The sequence below is a fragment of the Microcaecilia unicolor genome, chromosome 14, assembly GCF_901765095.1.
Source record: "Microcaecilia unicolor chromosome 14, aMicUni1.1, whole genome shotgun sequence".
NCBI classification, from domain to species: Eukaryota; Metazoa; Chordata; class Amphibia; order Gymnophiona; family Siphonopidae; genus Microcaecilia; species Microcaecilia unicolor.
The window spans coordinates 22,402,511-22,425,216 of NC_044044.1; the positions used below are offsets into that span (position 1 = coordinate 22,402,511).

The window sequence follows — 22,706 nt, forward strand, 5'->3', positions numbered from 1 at the left end:
CTGGACATCATCAGCCTACTCCTTTATAAGGACCTGGGGAGCTTTCCTACGTTGCCTTTGCAAGGGGTCTCTTAGTTTGCCTCTGTGTTACCTGTATACAGTGCAATTTTTCTAGCAAAAAAGGGGCCGGTACTCAGTACCCCCGAGTACCCCCTCAAAAAAAGCCCTGGCCATCATCAGCCTACTCCTTTATAAGGACCTGGGGAGCTTTCCTACGTTGCCTTTGCAAGGGGTCTCTTAGTTTGCCTCAGTGTTACCTGTATACAGTGCAATTTTTCTAGCAAAAAAGGGGCCGGTACTCAGTACCCCCAAGTACCCCCTCAAAAAAAGCCCTGGACATCATCAGCCTACTCCTTTATAAGGACCTGGGGAGCTTTCCTACGTTGCCTTTGCAAGGGGTCTCTTAGTTTGCCTCTGTGTTACCTGTATACAGTGCAATTTTTCTAGCAAAAAAGGGGCCGGTACTCAGTACCCCCAAGTACCCCCTCAAAAAAAGCCCTGGACATCATCAGCCTACTCCTTTATAAGGACCTGGGGAGCTTTCCTACGTTGCCTTTGCAAGGGGTCTCTTAGTTTGCCTCTGTGTTACCTGTTGTAAATTGTAAAGGCCCTCTTTCCGCCCCGGGATTACCCTTTTCCAGTGACAAAGGGTCTCCGTTTGCACTATCTGTTGGGCTGTCTGCCTAAATTCTCTTGATATTCCATCCCAGGGATATTTCTGCTGTACAAGTAACTCTAAGATAAGGCCCATGATCATGGTCTTATGTCTATCAGGGTCTAAATGAATCCTTGGTTATCTGTGTACCCAAATGTATGTTATTAAAATGTAACAGTATTTTGTACACAGAATGAGTGTCAGGTGTGTATGTAGATTAGTTTGTAGAATAAATGGGAAATGAAGAATAGATAGAAATTAAGACAAACATAGTTTCAGGAATAGAAGTACATTTTATTTCTTACCCAAAGACAAGTTTTCAAGTTGGTACAAATCACAGAATCAGTTGGACAGCTGTTAGGTACAGAAGTTGGACAGATTCTGGATATAACCGGACAGAGCTTTCGCTGCTTCCAAGGTGTCGGGGAAGGACTCCGAAATTAAGCCAAATTCTCCCTTCTTTTATACCCACAGATCTCAATAGAAGTCTATTGTGAAGTACATTTTTTTCTAATATTTCTCAATTTCTGAGATCATATTTTCCTATCCGGCCACCTGTTCCTCTGTACCCAACTCTTTCCGTTCTAGCTATTGCAAGTTATTTCGCAATTTCCTCTTTTGTCAACATGTTTTTCTCTTCTGCCAGAACATCTTATTTTTAGCATATCAGTTTCACTTCCTCTTTTTCTATTATCTAAGTTTCATCTTATAGAAAGAAAAACTCCATTTTAATAAGTGCTACATTCAATTTGTACCTGATTTTGTTAAGACTCATCTATAAGGCCATTAGTAGGTTATCAGGCCTAGGCAGTGCTTTTCAGCTGTACAAAGCTATTCCAGTGGATATATCTTAACTGGAACGCATATTAACTTGGAGGAAAAGCACGTCCTTGCTCAGCCAGTCATAGATTTTTAAACCTAGCTGGTATTTTTACAGCCTGAGTCCTAAAATCTGGCCTTCCACCCTTCCGGTGGGCATCCAGTGAGGGCCTCTTGCTGTAGTATAATTATACACTGTATACAGTGCAATTTTTCTAGCAAAAAAGGGGCCGGTACTCAGTACCCCCGAGTACCCCCTCAAAAAAAGCCCTGGACATCATCAGCCTACTCCTTTATAAGGACCTAGGGAGCTTTCCTACGTTGCCTTTGCAAGGGGTCTCTTAGTTTGCCTCTGTGTTACCTGTATACAGTGCAATTTTTCTAGCAAAAAAGGGGCCGGTACTCAGTACCCCCCGAGTACCCCCTCAAAAAAAGCCCTGGACATCATCAGCCTACTCCTTTATAAGGACCTGGGGAGCTTTCCTACGTTGCCTTTGCAAGGGGTCTCTTAGTTTGCCTCTGTGTTACCTGTATACAGTGCATTTTTTCTAGCAAAAAAGGGGCCGGTACTCAGTACCCCCGAGTACCCCCTCAAAAAAAGCCCTGGACATCATCAGCCTACTCCTTTATAAGGACCTAGGGAGCTTTCCTACGTTGCCTTTGCAAGGGGTCTCTTAGTTTGCCTCTGTGTTACCTGTATACAGTGCAATTTTTCTAGCAAAAAAGGGGCCGGTACTCAGTACCCCCGAGTACCCCCTCAAAAAAAGCCCTGGCCATCATCAGCCTACTCCTTTATAAGGACCTGGGGAGCTTTTCTACGTTGCCTTTGCAAGGGGTCTCTTAGTTTGCCTCTGTGTTACCTGTATACAGTGCAATTTTTCTAGCAAAAAAGGGGCCGGTACTCAGTACCCCCAAGTACCCCCTCAAAAAAAGCCCTGGACATCAGCAGCCTACTCCTTTATAAGGACCTGGGGAGCTTTCCTACGTTGCCTTTGCAAGGGGTCTCTTAGTTTGCCTCTGTGTTACCTGTATACAGTGCAATTTTTCTAGCAAAAAAGGGGCCGGTACTCAGTACCCCCAAGTACCCCCCTCAAAAAAAGCCCTGGACATCATCAGCCTACTCCTTTATAAGGACCTGGGGAGCTTTCCTACGTTGCCTTTGCAAGGGGTCTCTTAGTTTGCCTCAGTGTTACCTGTATACAGTGCAATTTTTCTAGCAAAAAAGGGGCCGGTACTCAGTACCCCCAAGTACCCCCTCAAAAAAAGCCCTGGACATCATCAGCCTACTCCTTTATAAGGACCTGGGGAGCTTTCCTACGTTGCCTTTGCAAGGGGTCTCTTAGTTTGCCTCTGTGTTACCTGTATACAGTGCAATTTTTCTAGCAAAAAAGGGGCCGGTACTCAGTACCCCCGAGTACCCCCTCAAAAAAAGCCCTGGACATCATCAGCCTACTCCTTTATAAGGACCTGGGGAGCTTTCCTACGTTGCCTTTGCAAGGGGTCTCTTAGTTTGCCTCTGTGTTACCTGTATACAGTGCAATTTTTCTAGCAAAAAAGGGGCCGGTACTCAGTACCCCCCGAGTACCCCCTCAAAAAAAGCCCTGGACATCATCAGCCTACTCCTTTATAAGGACCTGGGGAGCTTTCCTACGTTGCCTTTGCAAGGGGTCTCTTAGTTTGCCTCTGTGTTACCTGTATACAGTGCAATTTTTCTAGCAAAAAAGGGGCCGGTACTCAGTACCCCCGAGTACCCCCTCAAAAAAAAGCCCTGGACATCATCAGCCTACTCCTTTATAAGGACCTAGGGAGCTTTCCTACGTTGCCTTTGCAAGGGGTCTCTTAGTTTGCCTCTGTGTTACCTGTATACAGTGCATTTTTTCTAGCAAAAAAGGGGCCGGTACTCAGTACCCCCCCGAGTACCCCCTCAAAAAAAGCCCTGGACATCATCAGCCTACTCCTTTATAAGGACCTGGGGAGCTTTCCTACGTTGCCTTTGCAAGGGGTCTCTTAGTTTGCCTCTGTGTTACCTGTATACAGTGCAATTTTTCTAGCAAAAAAGGGGCCGGTACTCAGTACCCCCGAGTACCCCCTCAAAAAAAGCCCTGGCCATCATCAGCCTACTCCTTTATAAGGACCTGGGGAGCTTTCCTACGTTGCCTTTGCAAGGGGTCTCTTAGTTTGCCTCAGTGTTACCTGTATACAGTGCAATTTTTCTAGCAAAAAAGGGGCGGTACTCAGTACCCCCAAGTACCCCCCTCAAAAAAAGCCCTGGACATCATCAGCCTACTCCTTTATAAGGACCTGGGGAGCTTTCCTACGTTGCCTTTGCAAGGGGTCTCTTAGTTTGCCTCTGTGTTACCTGTATACAGTGCAATTTTTCTAGCAAAAAAGGGGCCGGTACTCAGTACCCCCAAGTACCCCCCTCAAAAAAAAGCCCTGGACATCATCAGCCTACTCCTTTATAAGGACCTGGGGAGCTTTCCTACGTTGCCTTTGCAAGGGGTCTCTTAGTTTGCCTCTGTGTTACCTGTATACAGTGCAATTTTTCTAGCAAAAAAGGGGCCGGTACTCAGTACCCCCGAGTACCCCCTCAAAAAAAGCCCTGGACATCATCAGCCTACTCCTTTATAAGGACCTGGGGAGCTTTCCTACGTTGCCTTTGCAAGGGGTCTCTTAGTTTGCCTCTGTGTTACCTGTATACAGTGCAATTTTTCTAGCAAAAAAGGGGCCGGTACTCAGTACCCCCAAGTACCCCCTCAAAAAAAGCCCTGGACATCTTTCAGCCTACTCCTTTATAAGGACCTGGGGAGCTTTCCTACGTTGCCTTTGCAAGGGGTCTCTTAGTTTGCCTCTGTGTTACCTGTATACAGTGCAATTTTTCTAGCAAAAAAGGGGCCGGTACTCAGTACCCCCGAGTACCCCCTCAAAAAAAGCCCTGGCCATCATCAGCCTACTCCTTTATAAGGACCTAGGGAGCTTTCCTACGTTGCCTTTGCAAGGGGTCTCTTAGTTTGCCTCTGTGTTACCTGTATACAGTGCAATTTTTCTAGCAAAAAAGGGGCCGGTACTCAGTACCCCCGAGTACCCCCTCAAAAAAAAGCCCTGGCCATCATCAGCCTACTCCTTTATAAGGACCTGGGGAGCTTTCCTACGTTGCCTTTGCAAGGGGTCTCTTAGTTTGCCTCAGTGTTACCTGTATACAGTGCAATTTTTCTAGCAAAAAAGGGGCCGGTACTCAGTACCCCCGAGTACCCCCTCAAAAAAAGCCCTGGACATCATCAGCCTACTCCTTTATAAGGACCTGGGGAGCTTTCCTACGTTGCCTTTGCAAGGGGTCTCTTAGTTTGCCTCTGTGTTACCTGTATACAGTGCAATTTTTCTAGCAAAAAAGGGGCCGGTACTCAGTACCCCCAAGTACCCCCTCAAAAAAAGCCCTGGCCATCATCAGCCTACTCCTTTATAAGGACCTGGGGAGCTTTCCTACGTTGCCTTTGCAAGGGGTCTCTTAGTTTGCCTCTGTGTTACCTGTATACAGTGCAATTTTTCTAGCAAAAAAGGGGCCTGTACTCAGTACCCCCGAGTACCCCCTCAAAAAAAGCCCTGGACATCATCAGCCTACTCCTTTATAAGGACCTAGGGAGCTTTCCTACGTTGCCTTTGCAAGGGGTCTCTTAGTTTGCCTCTGTGTTACCTGTATACAGTGCAATTTTTCTAGCAAAAAAGGGGCCGGTACTCAGTACCCCCGAGTACCCCCTCAAAAAAAGCCCTGGCCATCATCAGCCTACTCCTTTATAAGGACCTGGGGAGCTTTCCTACGTTGCCTTTGCAAGGGGTCTCTTAGTTTGCCTCTGTGTTACCTGTATACAGTGCAATTTTTCTAGCAAAAAGGGGCCTGTACTCAGTACCCCCGAGTACCCCCTCAAAAAAAGCCCTGGACATCATCAGCCTACTCCTTTATAAGGACCTAGGGAGCTTTCCTACGTTGCCTTTGCAAGGGGTCTCTTAGTTTGCCTCTGTGTTACCTGTATACAGTGCAATTTTTCTAGCAAAAAAGGGGCCGGTACTCAGTACCCCCGAGTACCCCCTCAAAAAAAGCCCTGGCCATCATCAGCCTACTCCTTTATAAGGACCTGGGGAGCTTTCCTACGTTGCCTTTGCAAGGGGTCTCTTAGTTTGCCTCTGTGTTACCTGTATACAGTGCAATTTTTCTAGCAAAAAAGGGGCCGGTACTCAGTACCCCCAAGTACCCCCTCAAAAAAAGCCCTGGACATCAGCAGCCTACTCCTTTATAAGGACCTGGGGAGCTTTCCTACGTTGCCTTTGCAAGGGGTCTCTTAGTTTGCCTCTGTGTTACCTGTATACAGTGCAATTTTCTAGCAAAAAAGGGGCCGGTACTCAGTACCCCCAAGTACCCCCTCAAAAAAAGCCCTGGACATCATCAGCCTACTCCTTTATAAGGACCTGGGGAGCTTTCCTACGTTGCCTTTGCAAGGGGTCTCTTTGTTTGCCTCTGTGTTACCTGTATACAGTGCAATTTTTCTAGCAAAAAAGGGGCCGGTACTCAGTACCCCCGAGTACCCCCTCAAAAAAAAGCCCTGGACATCATCAGCCTACTCCTTTATAAGGACCTGGGGAGCTTTCCTACGTTGCCTTTGCAAGGGGTCTCTTAGTTTGCCTCTGTGTTACCTGTATACAGTGCAATTTTTCTAGCAAAAAAGGGGCCGGTACTCAGTACCCCCGAGTACCCCCTCAAAAAAAGCCCTGGACATCATCAGCCTACTCCTTTATAAGGACCTGGGGAGCTTTCCTACGTTGCCTTTGCAAGGGGTCTCTTAGTTTGCCTCTGTGTTACCTGTATACAGTGCAATTTTTCTAGCAAAAAAGGGGCCGGTACTCAAATGCAGGGCCACCCTTCAGGGATGGGGTGATCACTGAGGGACCCACCCCACAATAGCTAGGCCCCCTGCATCCAGTCACAGGATCTCTGACAAGGCAGAATTGGTGTGTAGAGACTGAGCTCTTTCCTTAAAACTTGGGGTCCATGGGTCAATTTTAGCGGACAATGGAAAAGGTGCTGGTACTCAAATGCCAGGCCACCCTTCAGGGGTGGGGTGATCACTGAGGGACCCACCCCACAATAGCCAGGCCCCCTGCAACCAGTCACAGGATCTCTGACAAAGCAGAATTGGTGTGTAGAGACTGAGCTCTTTCCTTAAAACTTGGGGTCCATGGGTCAATTTTAGCGGACAATGGAAAAGGTGCCGGTACTCAGTTCCCCCAAGCACCCCCTCAAAAAAAGCCCAGATTATAGTCATAGCCGTTCACTCTGTCTCTCTGTATAAAGAACGGTCAAATATATGGTTTATGTAGAATAATATATAAAGGTATCTTAACATATCTAGCTTTATTGATATTATATAGTAGTGTAATAGGTACCAAAATATGTTTAGTCTTTTAGGTCAATATGTTATGTATCTGTGTGACATACTCTACTTCTACTTATCATTTCTATAGCGCTACAAGGCATACGCAGCGCTGTACACATTACATGAAAAGACAGTCCCTGCTCAAAGAGCTTACAGTCTAGATAAGACAGGCAGACAGACAGAACAGTTAAGGGTAAGGGAATAAAGAGGTGAGGATAAAAGGACAGGGCAAGTTAGCAGTGGTTAGGAGTCAAAAGTAAAGAGGTGGCTTTAAGTTTGGACTTGAAAACGGTCAGAGAGGGGGCTAGACGCACAGGCTCGGGAAGTCTATTCCAGGCGTGAGGTGCAGCAAGATAAAAGGAACGGAGTCTGGAATTAGCAGCAGAGGAGAAGGGGACAGATAAGAGAGACTTATCAACAGAACGGAGTACCCGAGGAGGGGCGTAGGGAGAGACAAGAGTGGAGAGGTACTGGGGAGCGGCAGAGTGAATGCACTTATAGGTCAATAAGAGAAGTTTGAATTGAATGCAGAAACAGATAGGGAGTCAGTGAAGTGACTTAAGGAGAGGAGGGCTAGTGTGAGCATAGCGACTTTGGTGGAAAATGAGTTGCGCAGCAGAGTTTTGGACTGATTGAAGAGGAGAGAGATGGCTGAGAGGGAAGGCCGGTGGTTACAATAATCAAGATGAGAGGTGTTAAGAGTGTGGATAAGAGTTCTGGTAGAGTGCTCAGAGATGAAGGGACGGATTTTGCTGATGTTATAGAGAAAGAAACGTCAGGTTTTGGCAATCTGCTGAATGTGAGCAGAGAAGGAGAGAGAGGAGTCAAAGATGACCCCAAGGTTACTCAATGGTGGTGTGCCATCTAGATTATTGCAATGCATTGTATACTGGCTGTAAAGAGCATATCATCAAGAAAATTCAGACAGCCCAGAATACCGCAGCTAGGCTCATTTTTGGAATGTCAAAATACAAAAGTGCAAAAGAGAAGAAGCTACATTGGCTCCCAGTTAAGGAACGTTCTGTGTTCAAAGTTTGCACACTGGTTCATAAAATCATTCATGGAAATGCTCCGGCATACACGTCAGACCTTATTGATTTACCTCCCAGAAACGCTGAAAAATCAGCACTTACGTTCTTGGGACTCCACTTCCCTAGCTGTAAAGGTTTAAAATACAAATTAGTTAATGCGTCCTGCTTCAGAATTCAGCTGCTAGGTCCATGTTTACAAAGGCACGCTAGCGTTTTCAATGCGCGCTGTGTAGACGCCAATAGGAATATTATAACATAGTAGATGACGGCAGAAAAAGACCTGCACGGTCCATCCAGTCTGCCCAACAAGATAAACTCATATGTGCTACTTCTTGTGTATACCTTACCTTGATTTGTATCTGCCATTTTCAGGGCACAGACCGTAGAAATCTTGCCCAGCACTAGCCCTGCCTTACAACCACCGCCGGCTCTGCCACCCAATCGCAGCTAAGCTTCTGAGGATCCATTCCTTCTGAACAGGATTCCTTTATGTTTATCCCACGCACGTTTCAATTCCGTTATGGGCGTCTACACGGTTAGCGCGAGCTAAAAACCATAGCGCGCCTTTGTAAACAGGGCCCCCTCTGTTGGTTGAATTACATTGGTTGCCCGTGAAGTTTTGGATTATTTTTAAAGTACTCTGGTGTCCTTTAACAAAGGCTCGCTAGCGTTTTTAGGGTGTGCTAAAAATAAGCACGCGCTAAACGCTAGAGACGCCCATATTTTCAAGGAAGTGTAACTGTTTGCTGTTAGCCTTTTCCTTCAGCTAAAAAATATATGTTTTAAGGCAGACTTTTCTCAATCGTTTTTCTTCATGGTGGTTCGTCACTGGAATGATCTTCCATTATTATTATTATTATTTGTTGCTTTTGTATCCCACATTTTCCCACCCATTTGCAGGCTCAATGTGGCTTACATATTACCGTTAGCGGCGTAAGCCGATTCCAGTTGTGGAATGAGGTACAAGTAGTGTTCATTGCGGTCTTTGGTACATTGTGTCGCAAGTGTCCAGGTTTTTTTTATGTTGGGTTGGTGGGGTATGCTCTTCTGAACAGTTCCGTCTTCAGTGCTTTCCGGAAGTTTAGATGGTCGAACGTAGTTTTTTACTTCTTTTGGCAATGCGTTCCATACTTGTGCGCTTAAATAGGAAAAGCTGGATGCGTAGGTGGATTTGTACTTGAGTCCGTTGCTGCTTGGGTAGTGGAGGTTTAGGTATGATCGTGTGGATTTTGTAGTGTTTCTGGTTGGCAGCTCGATGAGGTCTGTCATGTATCCCGGTGCTTCACCGTAAAGTATTTTATGAACGGTCATGCAGATTTTGAAAGTAATACGTTCTTTGGTAGCCAGGGCATCAGAATTGCGCCCGATGAGTAGCCTAGTGGTTAGGGTGGTGGACTTTGGTCCTGGGGAACTGAGTTTGATTCCCACTTCAGGCACAGGCAGCTCCTTGTGACTCTGGGCAAGTCACTTAACCCTCCATTGCCCCATGTAAGCTGCATTGAGCCTGCCATGAGTGGGAAAGCGCAGGGTACAAATGTAACAAAAATAAAACAGATACTATTGGAGATTCTACATGGAATGTTGCTACTATTGGAGATTCCACATGGAATATTGGAGATTCTACATGGAATGTTGCTACTATTGGAGATTCTACATGGAATGTTGTTGATTCTACATGGAATGTTGCTACTATTGGAGATTCTACATGGAATGTTGCTATTCCACTAGCAACATTCCATGTAGAAGCCTGCGCGGCCACATTGGTGATTGCAAGGTCCGACTTCTACATGGAATGTTGCTAGTGGAATAGCAACATTCCATGTAGAATCTCCAATAGTAGCAACATTCCATGTAGAATCTCAAATAGTAGCAACAGTGGAGGAGGAGTGGCCTAGTGGTTAGGGTGGTGGACTTTGGTCCTGAGGAACTGAGTTCGATTCCCGGCACAGGCAGCTCCTTGTGACTCTGGGCAAGTCACTTAACCCTCCATTGCCCCATGTAAGCCGCATTGAGCCTGCCATGAGTGGGAAAGCGCGGGGTACAAATGTAACAAAAATAAAACAGATACTATTGGAGATTCTACATGGAATGTTGCTACTATTGGAGATTCTACATGGAATGTTGCTATTCCACTAGCAACATTCCATGTAGAAGGCTGTGCAGGCTTCTGTTTCTGTGAGTCTGACGTCCTGCACGTACGTGCGTCAGACTCACAGAAGCAGAAGCCTGCGCGGCCACATTGGTGATCTGCAAGGGCCGACTTCTAGTGGAATAGCAACATTCCATGTAGAATCTCAAATAGTAGCAGGAGTGGCCTAGTGGTTAGGGTGGTGGACTTTGGTCCTGGGGAACTGAGAAACTGAGTTCGATTCCCACTTCAGGCACAGGCAGCTCCTTGTGACTCTGGGCAAGTCACTTAACCCTCCATTGCCCCATGTAAGCCGCATTGAGCCTGCCATGAGTGGGAAAGCGCAGGGTACAAATGTAACAAAAATAAAATAGATACTATTGGAGATTCTACATGGAATGTTGCTACTATTGGAGATTCCACATGGAATATTGGAGATTCTACATGGAATGTTGTTAGTATTTGAGATTCCACATAGAATGTTGCTATTCCACTAGCAACATTCCATGTAGAAGGCTGCGCAGGCTTCTGTTTCTGTGAGTCTGACGTCCTGCACGTACGTGCAGGACGTCAGACTCACAGAAGCAGAAGCCTGCGCGGCCACATTGGTGATCTGCAAGAGCCGACTTCTAGTGGAATAGCAACATTCCATGTAGAATCTCAAATAGTAGCAACAGTGGAGGAGTGGCCTAGTGGTTAGGGTGGTGGACTTTGGTCCTGAGGAACTGAGTTCAATTCCCAGCACAGGCAGCTCCTTGTGACTCTGGGCAAGTCACTTAACCCTCCATTGCCTGCCGCATTGAGCCTGCCATGAGTGGGAAAGCGCAGGGTACAAATGTAACAAAAAAAAACCAATATTTTTTTATTTCGTTAAATCTTGAAAACTGTAATAAAGATTTAGGTGGTTTGACCACCATCCCAATAATCATACATATCCCAGTAAAAGATTGGAGTGATAAAAGACCAGGCAAGCAATTTATTAACTTACCAATAGAGTATACAGAATCAATATAAATTTTCTCATAGGAGAACAGTTCTGCTTGTACAAAAATATTGGCTGGGACTGTCTCAAACATGTACTAATCATGCTGCTACTTATATACAGTTTCTACACAAAGCCTTTTCATAAAAGACGTTACTTCATTCTTTTCACTTACCAACTTTCTCTCTTTTATGTTCTTTAGCCAAAAACTCCCTGCTACTTTATCTATTACCTCATGTTCTTTTCCCTGAACTCCTGTGCACATACCATTCTAGCTACAGTCTTTGTCTGTTAGTTTGGTCGGCCTTCATCTGCTCAAGATTGTAACCTAAAGAGCAGGTAACTGCATTTTATAGATCACTAGTAAAAAAAGGCCTGTTTCTGAAACAAATGAAACGGGCGCTAGCAAGGTTTTCCTCGGAGTGTGTATGTTTGAGAGTGTGTGTGTGAGAGTGAGACTGGGTGCGAGTGTGTGTGTGTGAGAGAGAGAGAGAGTGTGCCAGGGGCCCCTCCATCCCTCCCTCCCAGTTTCAGGGTCTCTCTCCCTCCCTCCACACGCACCTTCCGAGTTGAAGCTGAGGTGGTTCTTGCGGGTGAGCTTTTCTGCCTCGTCGCTGCACAACACGACCACCAAGTGCACGAAAGCGTCATGTAGAAACTCTTGCACGGGCTACAGGCACCGCGCCGGCTGTTCACGTGCGCAGGTGTCTCTCGCTTCTCCTTCCGGACACCCTCTGTAATGCTGTATTGCCGTGAGGTTAGGAGGAGGTGGTACTTAGACATCGGAGGAGGTAGTTGAGAGGCTCGTACACTCCCTTCTCTGATGTTACTTTTTCAATTCTTCGGCGTCCAGAACGCAGTGCTCTCCTGTGAGGCGACTTCCTGTTTTCGGCATGGCAGGCGGGAGCTTCTGAGGGAGAGAAGTTGTATCAGAGCTGACACCTGCGCGTTTTTCACAGGGGCGGGCAGTGCCTCGGCTACTCCGCCCCTCCACGCTTCTCTTTCTGTGTGAAGCTCCGCCCCCGCCCCTGTGCCCTGTCCCCGCAGCTGATGTTGGACGGAGGGGGGGGAGCGGCGGCGACCTGTGATGGAGGGTTGAGCAGTGGCTGCGGCGACCTTGGGGGGGGGGGGTGCTAGCGGTTGCAACTTGGGGGGGGGGGGGCGTGGCGAAGGGCAAATACTGCGCCTCCAACGTTCCAATGGGACATCATCTCTCTGTATAAAACGCACCTCTAACGTGTCAAATAGGGTGAGCGATGCGATTCGGTGAGTGTCATTGCTCTGCACTCGACGTAATCACGTTGTGACGCGAGGGCGGGGCAGACACTCGTGGGCAAAAAGCGATCTACACAACTACATCTTCCGGTTTCTGGCTTCCGGCTTCATTAGAACGTTGGCGGTGCGTTTTATATAGAGAAATTAATGAATATTGGGCCTTCCTGGAGGATCCCAAGAATGGACTGAGTACCCTACTTCTTTTTTTATTTTCCACCCCTTGGTTTTTGTTTAGAACATTTCTGCGCAATAACTCTGAAACAGTATATCATCATGATGCCATATTGCTCATTCAGTGGTGTTCAGTGCATGCACACTGTAAAATGAGTAGCTGCCTGTTTTTTTTTAATTTAATACTTACAGCCAAAGACAGGTTACAACTTACAATCCCCTCAGGACCCAGCCAGTCTGGTTTGCAAGGTATCCACAATGAATGTACATAACACAGATTTGAATGCAGTGGAGGCAATACATGCACAGATATGACCATCCACCAGCTTAATTACCCAGTGGTTTCTAAGGACTCTGGGACCACACTTCCAGGGGTCCCACAGTTCCTAGAAAGCACCCACAAACCCAAAACACAAACCACCAGGATTCTTAGTCAGTCCAGGACAAACAGAGCTAATAAATGAATTGATTTATTATTATGACAAGTTAGAACAGTGAACGGATGAGTAGGGTGTAATTAGCAGACAATAACAGGTAAATTAAACAGAAATCAATATTAAACTAGCTAAACACTTATTCACTACCTGAGGTAGTACCTGGGGAGTTCAGGAAAATGAACTGCTCGCTGCCTTTGAACAGGGTCTCAGTATAGAGCTCTGTACCTTCCACACTCCCATTCTCAGACTAAAGATTTCCAGCAGATTCAATCAGAGCCCGGAGCATAAACACGGAGGGGCTTCTGACCCAACAGCAGTGCAGATGACGTCTTTGCAGCTTAGTCAGGAAGAAGAAACTGTCACTTCTGTAACAACTTTACAGACAAAGGACAGACACCATCTGCTGGCTGAACAAGAGAAATGCACATCATAAAAAAAAAAATAGCTATACAATTTGCAAGCAGGAAAATTCCCCGTTTCTTTAAAAATCCAGAATTTGTAAAAGTTATATAATCTTGAAAGTTCTTTAATATGCTCTTTCTGTGATACTTTATGTGGGATATGCATAAAGGAATCCTGTGCATAAGGAATGTATCCTCAGAAGTTTAGCTGAAATTGGGTGGCGGAGCAGGTGAGGGGAAGAGGGGTTGGTGGTTGGGAGGCGAGGATAGGGGAGGGCAGACTTATACGGTCTGTACCAGAGCCGGTGCTGGGAGGCGGGACTGGTGGTTGGGAGGCGGGAAATACTGCTGGGCAGACTTATATGGTCTGTGCCCTGAAAAGGACAGGTACAAATTCAAGGTAAGGTATACACGTATGAGTTTGCCATGGGCAGACTGGATGGACCATGCAGGTCTTTTCCTGCCGTCATCTACTATGTTACTATGTATTAAAAAAAAAATAGCTATACAATTTGCAAGCAGGAAAGTTCCCCGTTTCTTTAAAAATCCAGAATTTCAACTCCTTTCTAAAAGTTATATAATCTTGAAAGTTCTTTAATATGTTCTTTCTGTGATACTTGTAACCCATACTGTGTAAGCCGCACTGAACCTGCTATTGAGCGGGAAAGAGCGGGGTATAAATGTAAGAAATAATAATAATAACTCACCGGGAAGCTTGTTCAAAAGTCCTGGGGCTGTGCCTGGAAAACACACTGCCTGCATCCTTACTACTACTGCTACAAATCATTTCTACAGCGCTACCAGTCGTACGCAGCGCTTCACAATAGAACTTGAAGAAAGACAGTCCCTGCCCAAAAGAGCTTACAGTCTAAATCAGGAGACAGACAGACAGGACAAATAAGGGATAAGGGTAGGACAGTCAGATAGGACACATCCTTACTAACTTAGGTTCTCTTTTACTAAACTATATTGAGCACTAACACATGCTTAACATAGGAAAAATGGCCTAACACAGAACATAGTAGTAAATGACGGCAGAAAAAGACCTGCACGGTCCATCCAGTCTGCCCAACAAGATAAACTCATATGTGCTACTTTTTGTGTATACCTTACCTTGATTTGTACCTGTCCTTTTCAGGGCACAGACCGTGTAAGTCTGCCCAGCACTGTCCCCGCCTCCCACCACCAGCTCTGGCACAGACCGTATAAGTCTGCCCAGCACTATCCCCACCTCCCAACCACCAGTCCCACCTCCCACCACCAGATCTGGCACAGACCGTATACTTCTGCCCAGCACCATCCCCGCCTCACAACCACCGGCTCTGGCACAGACCGTGTAAGTCTGCCCAGCACTATCCCCGCCTCCCAACCACCATCCCTGCCTCCCGCCACCAGCTCTGCCACCCAATCTCGGCTAAGCTCCTTAGAATCCATTCCTTCTGAACAGGATTCCTTTATGTTTATTCCACGCGTGTTTGAATTCTGTTACCATTTTCATTTTCACCACCTCCCGCGGGAGGGCATTCCAAGCATCCATTACTCTCTCCATGAAAAAATACTTCCTGACATTTTTCTTGAGTCTGCCCCCCTTCAATCTCATTTCATGTCCTCTCGTTCTACCGCCTTTGCACCTCCGGAAAAGGTTAGTTTGCGAATTTATACTTTTCAAATATTTGAACGTCTGTATCATATCACCCCTGTTTCTCCTTTCTTCCAGAGTATACATGTTCAGGTCATCAAGTCTCTCCTCGTACGTCCTGTAAATCCCTTACCATTCTCATAGCTTTTCTTTGCACCGCTTCAATTCTTTTTACATCCTTCGCAAGGTACGGCCTCCAAAACTGAACACAATACTCTAGGTGGGGCCTCACCAATGACTTATACAGAATGCAGAAAACTGTTTCGCGTTAGTTTTGTCATTTGCACACACTAACTGCACGGTGTTTTCTTTGGCGGGGAGGGGCATGTCGAGGGCAGAGAATTGAGTGTGGAAGCACTTTTCAGCAAACGCACGGACATTAGCATAAGTTAACTGAATAACGCTGACTTAAATGTGAGCGCCCTTAGCGTCTCCTAAATAGGAGGCAGCAAGTGCTCGCTCGTTTAATTTTATTTCAATGGCTGATTAACTGGTATAAAACAAAACCATTCTGAATGTGTTGGTGTAACAAAAGAAACAGTAGTAGGGGACGGGGGGTTCACACATCAATAATTATTCAGTAGACTGATCAACGGAACACCTGAGGGACAGTATATTATCACATTTTGAGAAAGAAGACGGTAATCCTAATATCCTTCAATCAAGTTGGAAATCTATGCAAAGTACAGTCATTTGATTTATCTGTAAATTTAAATAAGGGAATGCTTTTCTTTTGGCCTTTTCTGTTCTTTTTTTCCTTCAGTGTGACAAAGAGAGGGAACTAAACACAAGCACAGTCCAAGCAAAACAACACAGCACAAAGGGCCTTTAAAAACAAAAGGGACACAATACTTATATTGAAAACCTTTTAATGGTCAAATTTGATTGAAGGGAGACCCGACACGGGCCGTGTTTCGGTGCTATCGCACCTGCGTCAGGGATCACACCAATGACAGGGAGGCCTATACAGACAAATTCAGAACATCTGTTGACTTTCAAAGCTGTCTATAAATGTATTCCTCCATACGTCATACAGTATTGAGCTCGCGCACACCTTGAGAGTAAATGTCAGCCACTTTCCTTCTCTCTTTGGAGAACTTCTTCCCTTACTTCCGGGCACGTTTTTCTTGCAACCCCATTTCCTTCTCAGCCTTTCCCCATCTCTTCAGACATCTTAGCCCGTCTTTCTTTCTCTACTAGTAAAAAAGGCCCGTTTATGACACAAATGAAACAGGCGCTAGCAAGGTTTTCCTCGGAGTGTGTATGTTTGAGAGAGTGTATGTGAGAGTGACTGTGTGAGAGAGAGTGAATGTGCAAGTGTGTGTGTGAGAGAGTGAGTCTGGGTGCGAGTGTGTCTGTGAGAGAGAGAGTGTGTGTGTGTGTGTGTGTGTGAGAATGAGTGTGTGTGTGTGTGAGAATGAGAGTGTGTGCAAGTGCGTATGTGAGAGACAGTGTGAGAGAGAGTGTGTTTCACACAGATACAGTGTGTGCGAGAGAGAGTATGTGTGAGACGCAGACTCTCTGTGAGACTGAGTGTATGAGACCAAGAGAGTGTGTGAGTGACTGTGTGACACATAGAGAGTGAATGTGATACAGTGTGAGACATAGTGTGTGAGAGACAGTGTGTGAGAGTGAGAGAAAGACATTGACTGTGAGAGAGAGAGAGTGTGTGTGTGACAGAGATACCCCCCCTCCCTCTGGTGTCAGGCCCCCCCTCCCTCCCTCCCTCTGGTGTCAGCCCCCCCCCCCCCCCCTCTGGTGTCTGAGCGTTACTGTGCAGGACGCTGAGCTCTGGCTGTGCTTCAAGGAACTGACCAATCCTATTTAATAGAATGCACCTCCAACATTCTGAAGCCGAGAAACCTCGTGTGGTTGGTCACTTCTGCTTGTGACGAACCCGGAAGTACATGATGTCAATTCAGGAGATGGATACAGAGAGCAGGAATGCCTCAGCCATGCAGTCAGCTTCAGAATGTTGGAGGTGCCTTTTATTATATAGGATACTAGTTTCTTTTCCGGCCTTCCCTCCTGTCTTCTTCCTTTTCCACAGCCCCATCAGCGACAGCTGTCGTGACTTTCTGCTGCTGCTCTGGCCCTGCTGTTGTGTGATTCTGCCTCTGTTCTTTTGGGCTGATACTGAGCCTCTTCATCTGCTCTGATTGCAGAGCTCCACATCCATTGGAGGCCTGACGGGAATCAGCAATGCTCGTCTGAGCTCTATCAAGACGAGGTAAGGAAGAGAGAGCAGTGTTTTGTTTTAACCATAGATTTCAGCGTTACTGTGGGGGATGAGGTGAGGGGGGGGGGGGGGGTATGTTTTTTTTAACCACTAGGGGGCAGTTCATCAGGAAATGGGGCCCTGAGTCTATCCATAGGGAACACCACTCCCCTGCTTGCCTCCCGCACCCCCCTGTCCTTTGGAGTCCTCACTAGCCATTGAACTAGTGTGTATATTTATAATACACAAGGCCTGGTATGTAACCATGAGGTCAGGCTTTGCTGCTGTGCTTAACATTATATTCTCTGATTTGGATAGCTTTTGCTGGGAAGGCAATGCAGAACTTTTTCTAAATTAAAAAAAAAAAAAATAAAACATTTCAGGTTCGAAGGACTGTGTCTTCTTTCGCTGCTTGCCGCGGAAAGTCCAACAGATCACTTTCAGCAGCACTGTGTGTCCTGGCTTCGAAGCATCCAGCATATTATACAAGTAAGATCTCGCCAAAGCATCTTTGTGATGATGGTGGGTGGGGGGGGGGCAGGACAGGAAGACATCTCTCTGAAACAGGATGGATGGTGGGAGGATGTGAGATACCTTCCTCAGATAGACTTGACTTTGGGGGGGGGGGAGGGGTGGGACAGGACAAGTTGCCTGCCTTACAGAGACAACTTTAACTGGACATTTTAAAATTATGGGGTACTATTTTCCTGCTTTGCTGGAGCAGTTATCCTGCTCAGTGCCTGTACCCCTCCCCCTTTCACTTTGCCTTGGTAATGTTCTGATCTGTCTTCCTCTGCATCTCACAGTCCCAGGACCTGCCACCAACGATGGAGCTGGCCGTGCTTGTCCTGCATGACCTGCTGAAATACTCCTCACTCCTTCCTGCTTTGTCCCGCGAGATCTCGATGAACCTCATTCCCGGCCTTCTCACCTCTCTGCTGGACCTCAAGCCTGAGGTGAGACCTCTAAACCTCCTGGGAGGGAGTTGTTTCAGGATAACAGTGACTTCAGAATGCGGTGTAAGGCTTGGGGGGGATGGTGGTATAGATGTTACTCCCCCGAGGAATTCTGTGCACAGTGCAGAATTCGCATGGAATTCCCCACCCCTACAGAACATGCAGAATTCTGCAAGGCTGTGGCTCTCCCTCCTCCCCCACAGAGATCATGTGGCAGAAGGAGGAGGAGGAGGAGTATGTGAACCACTGCATGTTGGGTCACTTTCTCCTCCTCCGCTGACTTAGAACAACTGTTTATATCAGGCTTGACCAACCTTTTTTCTTTCGGGGGCCACATTTTTACATTTTGTAACATTCGGAGGGCCAAAGCACGCACTGTTTTATTTGGCAAAATACGATGGTGTGCTGTCCCTTTCCCAGCCTTCATCCAATCCTGCTCTCTCTCTCTCAAGCACCCCTTCCCAACCTTCACCCACTCTGTCTCATGCCCCCCCCCCCCCCCCAAGCATTCACCCAGTCTCTCTCGCTGTCTGTCTCAAGTACCCCACTCTGCAGTCTTCACCTGGTCTCTCACACTCTCGTATACCCCCCAGCTTTCACCCAGTCTCTTTCTCTCTATCTCATGTACCCCCCCCCCCCCCCCCCCCCCCCGGAAATCACCCTGTCTCTCTCTCTCTCTTTCTCTGTCTCTCATGTACTCCCCCCCCTCCCCAACACAAACACACCAAACCTGGCTTCAGATGCAAAGAAACAGAGGTCTTCCTGCTTCCTCACTGCAACTGAGCTCTCTGCATTCTTGAGCTGCCTGGCGCTGGAAATTAGGGTTGATCTCACAGGTTCAAGTATTGCCAAGCTTCAGAGGGCCAGAAAAAAAAATTCCTTGGCAGGCTGGATTCTGGCCTGTGGGCCGTAGATTGGACAAGCCTGGTGTAGATGTGTGAGTATATTTCTTTCTTTCTTTCGATGTGTGAGTATATTTCTTTCTTTCTTTCGATGTGTGAGTATATTTCTTTCTTTCTTTCGATGTGTGAGTATATTTCTTTCTTTCTTTCGATGTGTGAGTATATTTCTTTCTTTCTTTCTTTGTTTTTCTTTCGATGTGTGAGTATATTTCTTTCTTTCTTTCGATGTGTGAGTATATTTCTTTTTTTCTTGTTTTTCTTTCGATGTGTGAGTATATTTCTTTCTTTCTTTCGATGTGAGTTTCTTTCTTTCTTTGTTTTTCTTTCGATGTGTGAGTTTCTTTCTTTCTTTGTTTTTCTTTCGATGTGTGAGTTTCTTTCTTTCTTTGTTTTTCTTTCGATGTGTGAGTTTCTTTCTTTCTTTCTTTCTTTCTTTCTTTCGATGTGTGAGTATATTTCTTTCTTTTTCTTTCGATGTGTGAGTATATTTCTTTTTCTTTCGATGTGTGAGTATCTTTCTTTCTTTCTTTCTTTCTTTTTCTTTCGATGTGTGAGTATCTTTCTTTCTTTCTTTCTTTTTCTTTCGATGTGTGAGTATCTTTCTTTCTTTCTTTCTTTTTCTTTCGATGTGTGAGTATCTTTCTTTCTTTCTTTCTTTTTCTTTCGATGTGTGAGTATCTTTCTTTCTTTTTCTTTCGATGTGTGAGTATCTTTCTTTCTTTTTCTTTCGATGTGTGAGTATCTTTCTTTCTTTTTCTTTCGATGTGTGAGTATCTTTCTTTCTTTTTCTTTCGATGTGTGAGTATCTTTCTTTCTTTCTTTCGATGTGTGAGTATATTTCTTTCTTTTTCTTTCGATGTGTGAGTATATTTCTTTCTTTCTTTCTTTGTTTTTCTTTCGATGTGTGAGTATATTTCTTTCTTTCTTTCGATGTGTGAGTGTATTTCTTTCTTTCTTTGTTTTTCTTTCGATGTGTGAGTTTCTTTCTTTCTTTCTTTCTTTCTTTCTTTCGATGTGTGAGTATATTTCTTTGTTTTTCTTTCGATGTGTGAGTTTCTTTCTTTCTTTCTTTCTTTCTTTCGATGTGTGAGTATATTTCTTTCTTTTTCTTTCGATGTGTGAGTATATTTCTTTCTTTTTCTTTCGATGTGTGAGTATCTTTCTTTCTTTCTTTTTCTTTCGATGTGTGAGTATCTTTCTTTCTTTTTCTTTCGATGTGTGAGTATCTTTCTTTCTTTTTCTTTCGATGTGTGAGTATCTTTCTTTCTTTCTTTCTTTTTCTTTCGATGTGTGAGTATCTTTCTTTCTTTCTTTCTTTTTCTTTCGATGTGTGAGTATCTTTCTTTCTTTTTCTTTCGATGTGTGAGTATCTTTCTTTCTTTTTCTTTCGATGTGTGAGTATCTTTCTTTCTTTTTCTTTCGATGTGTGAGTATCTTTCTTTCTTTTTCTTTCGATGTGTGAGTATCTTTCTTTCTTTTTCTTTCGATGTGTGAGTATCTTTCTTTCTTTTTCTTTCGATGTGTGAGTATCTTTCTTTCTTTTTCTTTCGATGTGTGAGTATCTTTCTTTCTTTTTCTTTCGATGTGTGAGTATCTTTCTTTCTTTTTCTTTCGATGTGTGAGTTTCTTTCTTTCTTTCTTTCTTTCGATGTGTGAGTATATTTCTTTCTTTTTCTTTCGATGTGTGAGTATATTTCTTTCTTTTTCTTTCGATGTGTGAGTATCTTTCTTTCTTTCTTTCTTTTTCTTTCGATGTGTGAGTATCTTTCTTTCTTTTTCTTTCGATGTGTGAGTATCTTTCTTTCTTTTTCTTTCGATGTGTGAGTATCTTTCTTTCTTTTTCTTTCGATGTGTGAGTATCTTTCTTTCTTTTTCTTTCGATGTGTGAGTATCTTTCTTTCTTTTTCTTTCGATGTGTGAGTATCTTTCTTTCTTTTTCTTTCGATGTGTGAGTGTATTTCTTTCTTTCTTTCTTTTTCTTTCGATGTGTGAGTGTATTTCTTTCTTTCTTTCTTTTTCTTTCGATGTGTGAGTGTATTTCTTTCTTTCTTTCTTTTCTTTCGATGTGTGAGTGTATTTCTTTCTTTCTTTCTTTTTCTTTCGATGTGTGAGTGTATTTCTTTCTTTCTTTCTTTCTTTCTTTTTTTCTTTCGATGTGTGAGTGTATTTCTTTCTTTCTTTCTTTTTCTTTCGATGTGTGAGTGTATTTCTTTCTTTCTTTCTTTCTTTCTTTCTTTCTTTCTTTCTTTCTTTCTTTCTTTCTTTCTTTCTTTCTTTCTTTCTTTCTATTCAGCCAGCAGCAGTCAAACTTTTAAGGCACTAACTGCCACAGGCTGAGCTTTATCCAGTTATTCAAAGCTGCCCTAACTTTATTATAATCATTACCAGTTAGCAGACTGAGAATCGCTGCTAACCGGGTAACTCCAGGCTCCATTCCAGGATTGTGCTGCCTCAGTCTGCCCGGATATTCAGCGGCACTGTCCGGTTATGCTGCTGCTGAAAATCTGGCTATGACTAGGTCAGCAGGAGATAACAGGGTAGGACCATCCTCCATCCGGTTTCTCTCCTGCTAAATATCGACCTCAAAAACGTTTCATGAATTTTTGTGCAGTTCTACTAGATGGCTTTTGGGTTGGGCTTAAAGAGCTGTTTCTCCCCTTTCTTCATGGGGTCATGACCACCCAGTGGCACTTAGTGCAAGGGTTCTCAAATACCCATGTGTGCCTGCAGCCTTTACCACCTGTATAATAACCTTCCTCCCTCTCTCTTTGGACAGTGCCAGGCTCCAGCATTGGAAGGAATGAAAGCCTGTATGACCTTTTATCCCGAGCCTGTGGCTCTTTGCGGGTAAGTTCAGCAAAAACCTTTTACTTAATAAAATTAAATTCCCCCCCCCCCCCCCCACACCTTAGTTTTGTCACTGCACCTTAACTTTGCCCTGCTGCACCCTCTGCTACTTTAGTCCTGAGACCTCAACACAGAGCTTTGCCACCTCATTCTTATGCTGTATCGTCTGCTTAATGTACCTCATTCCCTCTCTGCTGCATCCTCTGATACCCCATGCGGCTGTGACAAAGTACTTCAGTCCTGTTCTTCCCTGGTAGTAAGGTCTTCCCGTCCTCTTCCTCTTGTTCGTACATTGTGAATTGAGCATGTAATTCTTATTCTGTCTCTCTTCCTCTCTACCCCCCCCCCCCCCCCCCCCCCAACCACAGGGGAAATTAGCCTCCTTTTTTTTGAGTCAACTGGAAGCAGAGAGCCCTCAGATTCAGCAGGTGAGAGGAGCTTACCTCCAGGGACTTTGCTGGGCTGGGAACACATGGGGCAGTTTTGAATCTGTCTGCTGTGGGATTGGGCAAGATACGCATGTCTCTTTATGATGTTGCAACACACATATGTCATGTTCCTATATACAGCTGATTTTGTTTGACAGTATCTCCCTCTGATTTTAGCTGGCATGCGAGTGCTACACCCTCCTTCCTTCTCTGGGCTCGGGATTTGCACAGGGGGTGAAACACACGGAGTGCTGGGAGCATCAGCTACAGTGTCTCCTGGCAACGCTGCATGCCACAGTAGGTCAGCTGTATGAGGAAGCAGAGACAGGTAGGTGAGCATGTCCCCTCTCACGGTTTACAAGTAGAGAGGGATTTCTCCCCTTCTTCAGGG

At 45.2% G+C, this 22,706-nt stretch overlaps 1 protein-coding gene across 1 annotated transcript in view; it reads left to right on the plus strand.

Annotated features, from left to right (window-relative positions):
* LOC115457642 (proline-, glutamic acid- and leucine-rich protein 1-like) overlaps window positions 1–22,706 on the plus strand; it is a 38,924-nt gene that overhangs the window by 2,406 nt on the left and 13,812 nt on the right. The window contains 7 exon segments of the mRNA XM_030187156.1: window positions 17,130–17,194; window positions 17,566–17,671; window positions 17,989–18,138; window positions 21,817–21,865; window positions 21,868–21,887; window positions 22,256–22,315; window positions 22,493–22,643. Of these exon segments, the coding sequence (XP_030043016.1) occupies window positions 17,130–17,194; window positions 17,566–17,671; window positions 17,989–18,138; window positions 21,817–21,865; window positions 21,868–21,887; window positions 22,256–22,315; window positions 22,493–22,643 (601 nt within the window).